The 7,326-nt window shown below is 53.8% G+C and overlaps 1 protein-coding gene across 1 annotated transcript in view; it reads left to right on the top strand.

Moving 5' to 3' along the window:
• Sgsh (N-sulfoglucosamine sulfohydrolase) overlaps positions 1–7,151 on the top strand; it is an 8,786-nt gene extending 1,635 nt beyond the window's left edge. Inside the window, exons 2-8 of the mRNA XM_027425488.2 lie at positions 1–108; positions 1,761–1,866; positions 2,079–2,229; positions 2,474–2,630; positions 2,955–3,036; positions 5,076–5,279; positions 6,064–7,151. The exon at positions 1–108 is cut by the window's left edge and continues 53 nt beyond it. Of these exons, the coding sequence (XP_027281289.1) occupies positions 1–108; positions 1,761–1,866; positions 2,079–2,229; positions 2,474–2,630; positions 2,955–3,036; positions 5,076–5,279; positions 6,064–6,623 (1,368 nt within the window). The 3' untranslated portion in view covers positions 6,624–7,151. The remainder of the gene's footprint in view (positions 109–1,760; positions 1,867–2,078; positions 2,230–2,473; positions 2,631–2,954; positions 3,037–5,075; positions 5,280–6,063) is intronic.
• The last annotated feature ends 175 nt before the right edge of the window (positions 7,152–7,326 follow it).

Raw genomic sequence — 7,326 nt, 5'->3', positions numbered from 1 at the left:
CCTCACTTGGATGCCCTGGCCCGCCGAAGCCTCATCTTCCGGAATGCCTTCTCCTCTGTCAGCAGCTGCTCCCCCAGCCGCGCCAGCCTCCTCACCGGCCTGCCCCAGGTGACAGTGGCGGGTGGGACGGAGGAAGGGAGGGGTGGGTGGGTGACTGTAGGACCCAGGCCTCTGCCGCAGGAAAACCCCCTCTCTCCCCGAGGTGCTGCCTGGTTTCCTTTGCATCCTTAGGGGCAGGTACAGCCCAGAGCTCTCAGGTGTGGACCAGGGCTCAGCCTCATCACCGTCAACTCAGGTGGCTGTGCCGCTCTGTGGCCGTGAGCAGGTTTTGTACCTCTCTGTGCCTCAGTGTCCTCATCTGTGACATGGAGGGCACAGTGAGATGTCACTCACAGGTCATTCTGGGGGTTGGCCAAGCATGGCTTTGTGGGTATGGTGCTTAGCCCAGAATCTGCATAACTGGGCTCTGCGCTCAGGTCTGTGGTAAGTCAGGCAATCCCACAAGATGTTAAGACACTTCCTTTTTTGTTGTTGTTATGGTAAAGTACATAAAACACAGGATTTGCCATCTCGACAGTTTTTCCCTGCGTGGTCAGTGGTGTGAAACACGATTGATCACATGGCGGCCGCCATCCCCACCACCCACCTCTAGAACTTGCTCTGATTGGTACTCTGTCCTCATTACATACTAGTGGCTCGTTCCTGCCAGACCCCACTGCACTGTCTCTGAGTCTGATGACTCCAGGGCCCCCTGCAAGTGGACTCACTGCTGTTCACCTTTTGTGACTGTCTGTGACGCTGAGCTTAGCATATCTGAGGGCCCTGCTCTTTGTATCCCATGTCAGAATTTAATTCTTTCTCAAGCAAGGTCTTTGTTGGTTTTGTTTTATTTTTTGTTTTTTTTCGAGACAGGGTTTCTCTGTGGCTTGAGAGGCTATCCTGGAACTCACTCTTGTAGACCAGGCTGGTCTCGAACTCACAGAGATCTTCCTGCCTCTGCCTCCCGAGTACCGGATTAAAGGCGTGCGCCACCAACGCCCGGCTTCTCAAGGTCTTTGTTTTAAACTCCTGTGATCCAGCACTTGGGAGGCAGAGGCAGGAGGGTCTCTGAATACACAGCCAGCCTGGTCTACAAAACGGGTTCCAGGACAGTTGGGTACATACTGTGTCAATCATATTTCTGTTCTAAAGTTTTAAATTACATTTTTAAATTTATCTTGTGTGAGCAAGTGGCGTGGAACACACCATGCACACCGCCAGAGTTTCTAGAGTTTCTAGAGTTTCTAGAGGCCAGAGACAGCTTGTGGGAGTGGGTTCTCTCCTCCACTCTGTGGGTCTCCAGAGAGAGAGACAGCGTGTGGAGTGGGTTCTCTCCTCCACTGTGTGGGTCTCCAGAGACAGCGTGTGGAGTGGGTTCTCTCCTCCACTCTGTGGGTCTCCAGAGACAGCATGTGGGAGTGGGTTCTCTCCTTCACTCTGTGGGTCTCAGGGATGGAACTCAGGTCATCATTAGGCTTTTCCACCTAAGCCATCTTGCACCACCCCCAACCTTTTCCAGACAGGGTCTAGACCCAGACTTGCCTCAAACTCAGTGTGCAGCTGGGGTACATACTCCCTGGTTCCTTTCCTCTCTGCTGGTGTCCCCTGTCGCAGGAGGGAGAAGAACAGGGTGGAGTTCTCCTCAGGCCAGCCTCCTGAGGCTCCTGGGATGGGCTGTGGGTACAGAGCCCAGGCTTATGGCGTCTGGCGTCTGTCTGCAGCACCAGAATGGCATGTACGGGCTGCACCAGGGTGTGCATCACTTCAACGCCTTCGACAAGGTGCAGAGCCTCCCGCTGCTGCTCAGCCAGGCTGGAGTGCGCACAGGTGAGTCGGGGCCTGAGGACGGGATACAGGTGCAAGGCCACTTTGTGACCCTCTCTAGCCTCTTAGAGAGGCATGGTCAGGGCTCTGAGTCACCCTCAGAATCAGGCCCGCGTCTGCACACTGCCCATCTGCAGCAGCCACACTCTCAGGGCTTGGGCAGGATCAGGGGGCAGAGTGGACTCTGGACAGACATCTCTCTTGTCCTCCCTCAGGCATTATCGGAAAGAAGCACGTGGGTCCAGAGACCGTGTACCCCTTTGACTTTGCGTTCACAGAGGAGAACAGCTCTGTGCTGCAGGTGGGACGGAACATCACTAGGATTAAGGAACTAGTCCGGAAATTTCTGCAGACTCAGGATGACAGGTACAGAGGGCTCTGGGGAGGCCGGAGCTCTCAAGAGTGGGTGTGGGCTCTCATCCCAGGGTCCACAGTTGGCTGTGGCAGGGGCAGAGGAAAACATTCTAAATACCCAGAAGAGGCGGAGGAGGGAGACTGAGGCAGGCAGGAGTCAGCCAAGCCCAAGTGTGCCTTCCTAAGAATTGGGGCTCTTAGGGTCAAGACAGTGGCCTGGCCTTGACCCCTCACTGACCCCCTCCCCCACATTCAGGCCTTTCTTCCTTTACGTGGCTTTCCATGACCCCCACCGCTGTGGGCACTCCCAGCCCCAGTATGGAACCTTTTGTGAGAAGTTTGGCAATGGAGAGAGTGGCATGGGGCGCATTCCAGACTGGACACCCCAGACCTACGACCCTCAGGATGTGATGGTAGGAGGGGCCCTTGCTTCCAAGACACAGCCCATGCTCCCCAAATCCAAGGCCCCGCCCTCCTCCCAGCCGGCAGCCCTTGCCCCAGGGATATGGTATAATGTGTCTAAGGAGACTTGACTCAGTGGGCTCCAGGTCCTTCTGTGTGGGGTGCAGAGAGAACCTGGGACCCCGGAGATGATGTGGTGGATACGCATGTGATAAAGCGGTGTCCATTCCTGGCAGAGTTGGCGGGAGGGCACTGTACCCTGTTCTCTACCCAATCAAAACTGTTCCTGTCCCCCCATTCAGTCTCATCTTCTTTCCACCTGCCTTCCTCCTCAGGTGCCGTACTTTGTCCCAGACACACCGGCAGCCCGAGCAGACCTCGCCGCCCAGTACACAACCATCGGCCGGATGGACCAAGGTGGGTTCCAGTGGCTGGGGCTGTCTCTCTCATCACAAGCCCTGGAACTCTCAATCAGGCTGGACTCAACATGTGTGTCCCAGCAGCAACTAGTGTGAGCCAGGGTTGGTGTTGAAGGCGTGAGTCTTAGCTTCTGGGGCTGGGGCTTCTGTATCCCTTGGCTGCCGATTCTAGCTCCAGTTTCACACAGTGTGTCTTCTCCCCTGTTGTCTGTAGCTTTTTTTGTTTGTTTGTTTGTTTGTTTTTTGTTTTTGTTTTTCGAGACAGGGTTTCTCTGTGTAGCTTTGGAGCCTATCCTGGCACTCGCTCTGTAGACCAGGCTGGCCTCGAACTCACAGAGATCCTCCTGCCCCTGCCTCCTGAGTGCTGGGATTAAAGGCGTGCGCCACCAACGCCCGGCTCTTCTTCCTTTTAAATACTTGTTTTTATTTAATTTGTGTGGGCGTTTTGCCTTCATGTATGTAATAGTATCGCATGCATCCAGTGCCCTCCAAGGCCAAAAAGGGCATCAGAGCCCTCGTGAGCTTCCATGAGGGTGCTGGGAGACAACTCTGGGTCCTATGGAAGAGCAGCCAGTGCTCCCAACCAGAGTCATCTCTGCCGCCTGTGCTTTCATTTTATTGCTTAAATTTTTTTCTTTATTTTTCACATGTGTGTTTTCACCTGTATATGGGTGTGTAAATATGTGTCTGTATGTTCACCTGTATATGGGTGTGTAAATATGTGTCTGTGTTTTCACATGTGTATGGTGTATAAATGTGTGTGTGTTTGCACATGTATGGATGTATAAGTGTGTGTGTTTTCATGTGTGTACGGGTTTATAAATGTCTGTTTTCACATGTGTATGGTGTATAAGTGTGTGTGTGTTCACATGTGTATGGTGTATAAATGTGTGTGTGTACACATATGTATTGGTGTATAAGTGTGTGTGTGTTCACATGTGTATTGGTGTATAAGTGTATGTGTGCTCGCATGTATTTGGTGTATAAATGTGTGTGTGTTCACATGTATTTGGTGTATAAGTGTGTTCGTGTTCACATGTGTATGGTGTATAAGTGTGTGTGTGTGTGTTCACATGTGTATTGGTGTATAAGTGTGTGTGTTCACATGTATTTGGTGTGTAAGTGTGTGTGTGTTCACATGTGTATTGGTGTGTAAGTGTGTGTGCATGTGGAGGCCTGAGGAAGTATCACCGTTGTTTACCTTACTTCCTGGGACTGAGTTTGTCAGTCAAACCTAGAGCATGCTGACACGGCTGGTCTTGTGAACCAGCTGACTCTGGAGATCCCGTTTCTGCCTTCTGTGGCTGGAATTCCAGGCAGGCTCTCACTCACCTGGCAGTTATGTGGGTTTCTGGGATCCAAACTGGGATCCAGACTCTTGTGTGGCAAGCAGTTTAACTGCTGTGCCATCTCCCCAGCGATGTCTCTTTTAAATTAAAACTCATTTTGACTTTCTGAGACAGGGTCTTGCTATAGCTCAGGTTAGCCTGGAACTCATTAGGTAGCCCAGACTGTCCTGAATTCCCAATTTTCCTGCCTCTGCCTGTCTGGTGCTGGATTGCAGAAGTGAGTCAATGCTCTTGGCTTCACTGAGAAGGGCCTACCTGAGATAATGTCCTCCTGCGATCCTTAACTTACATTTGGTCACATTGACAGCTTCCTGCTGACATGTCACGGGTGGGAATTCGAGCCCTGCAGGAGGTAGTCCTGGGTTCATGTTCCTACTGACGCTGTTAGAAGAGCCCTAAGAGGGGTGTCCTATCTTCAGGCTCCTCCCCAAGCTGTCTCTGTGTGCTCCATAGGACAGACACAAGATTCTAAAGCAAGAAGCCAGCTTGGGGCAGTAGCAGCTGCCTGCAGTTCTAAGGGATGAGATGTCCCTGGAAGCCACGTGACCAGCTCAAGTACAAGAGCTGTGTGGTGTTGAGCAGAGGCGGGCTTGCAGAAACCACAAAAGGGGTTTCAGGGTCAGAAAGTACAGAGCCCGGGGTGAATGGACACATGGACTTGAGCCTTCTCCCTCCTTCCCCTCTTCAGGGGTAGGGCTGGTGCTCCAGGAGCTGCAAAGTGCCGGTGTACTGAGTGATACCCTCATCATTTTCACATCCGACAACGGGATCCCCTTCCCCAGCGGCAGGACCAACCTGTACTGGCCTGGTACAGCAGAACCCTTGTTGGTGTCATCCCCAGAGCACCCACAACGTTGGGGCCAGGTCAGCGAGGCCTACGTGAGCCTTCTAGGTATGGCTGTCTGTCTGTCTATCTCATGGGAGGGGATAGGTGAAGCCAACCTCCAATGGGACTGCCATGGGTCAGATGCTGGAGTGCTCCCCTGACCTAGGTAGTGTTCCTCCACCTGGGCAGGAACAAGACAGCCTCCTCTATTACGTGATGAGAAGCAGACACCTGGGAGGCCGGTTCCTGTCATGTCATGAGCCCCGAGTGACTGGTGGGGTCCCAGGTGGTACTAATGGGCTGTGGGCTACCCACTGGAAAACCAGTGTGACATCTCCATTTTTCTCAGAACCCAGAGCCGCTTATGAGTCAGCTCTGAGGGCCTGGTTATCTGGCCCCACTCCATGAATGGGCAAACATGACTGCAGGTGTGGTTAGGCCAGCCCCGGCAGAAGCTTTCTGTGCCCAGCCCTTTGCTTGGAAAGCCTTCTCAGGGTTATAAGATAGGCTCCCTCCAGCTTATACCTACCTCTGCATGTGGCCCCAAGCCATGGGTGAGGGAACCATGTGACCAACCCAGAGTGCCTAGATGAGCACTCCCTACCCAGGGTCCTTCTGGTCCTTAGGATTAGACAGTCGCTAGATCTCAAACAGGCCAGGGCCTCTGGTCACACCACTCCACAGGCCGGAGGTGACCAATGACGAGAGGTACGGCCCAAAGTAGTCCCTCCCCATTGGTGATCTGATCCTACCGGGTGCCCGTGGGATTTCCGGAAACCCTGAGGCTCACCTTCTTGCTGAAGGGCTCCGTGTCCCTGAGGGACCCCTGCTAAGGGCTCTTCCTTTGCAGACCTCACCCCAACCATCCTGGACTGGTTCTCCATTTCATATCCCAGCTATGCCATCTTTGGCTCAAAGACTATCCAGCTCACAGGCCGATCCCTGCTGCCAGCGCTGGAGGCAGAGCCCCTGTGGGCCACTGTCTTCGGCAGCCAGAGCCACCACGAGGTCACCATGTCCTACCCCATGCGCTCCGTCTACCACCACAACTTCCGTCTCATTCACAATCTCAGCTTCAAGATGCCTTTCCCCATCGACCAAGACTTCTATGTGTCGCCGACCTTCCAGGACCTCCTGAACAGAACCACAGCCGGCCAGCCCACGGGCTGGTACAAGGATCTCCACCATTACTACTACCGGGAACGCTGGGAACTCTACGATGTCAGCCGGGACCCTCGAGAGACACAGAACCTGGCCACGGATCCACTATTCTCACAAGTACTGGAGGCGCTGAAAGCCCAGCTGGCCAAGTGGCAGTGGGAAACACATGACCCCTGGGTGTGCGCCCCTGACGGGGTCCTGGAGGAAAAGCTCAGCCCGCAGTGCCGACCCCTTCACAATGAGCTCTGACAGTCCCTGGGGCACCTGCCAGCCTTCCTCTACTCAGACACAAAGGGAGAGAAAACAACAGCCCCACCCTCCGCACACCCGCCCGAGGAGAGCCCCTCTGTAGTGCGGGATGCCACTCCTGCCTCTGGGGAGGACACTCAGGCATGCACTCCCCCATGTTGTCACTGCTTCAGGAGCTGCTGTCCTCGCATTTGGAATGCTATTGTCCTCATGTCTATGTGAACTGACCCAGGAGTTCTAGGGGAACCTTGGGCAGGGCAGAATTCCAAATTTGACCTGCAGGTGGAGGGGTGAGGTCTCGGGGTTTGAAGCCCTCTGGTTTCTGGAACCCGGGAATGTTTTTAAGCCCTTCATTCCAAGAGGAACCTGGTGCGTCTGTGTGCCATGTGGGCGGCGGGTGGACCACATTGACTACTTTAACCAACCTTGGTGTGGAGGAAGCCTTTAGGAGGCCCTGGGCTGGCTTTTGCCTTCATTTTACCCTGGTCAAGTACACGCTTGGCCAGAAAATCTCCCTGGTTCTCAGAGGTGATGGTTTTGATCCTGTGGTCTTTCTGGGCTCAGCTTGTCCTGTCCTCACATGAGTGACTGAGGGACAGGTGTGACAGTGCTACCTTCTTGCCCTTCATTCTCTCTAAGTGACACCAAGCTTCTGGCCCCACCTTTTCCCTTCCCTGCTTGCCAAGGGTAAGAAGCACAGCCT

Source organism: Cricetulus griseus, chromosome 7 (genome assembly GCF_003668045.3).
Source record: "Cricetulus griseus strain 17A/GY chromosome 7, alternate assembly CriGri-PICRH-1.0, whole genome shotgun sequence".
NCBI classification, from domain to species: domain Eukaryota; kingdom Metazoa; phylum Chordata; class Mammalia; order Rodentia; family Cricetidae; genus Cricetulus; species Cricetulus griseus.
This window is presented reverse-complemented; position numbering and strand designations above follow the sequence as displayed.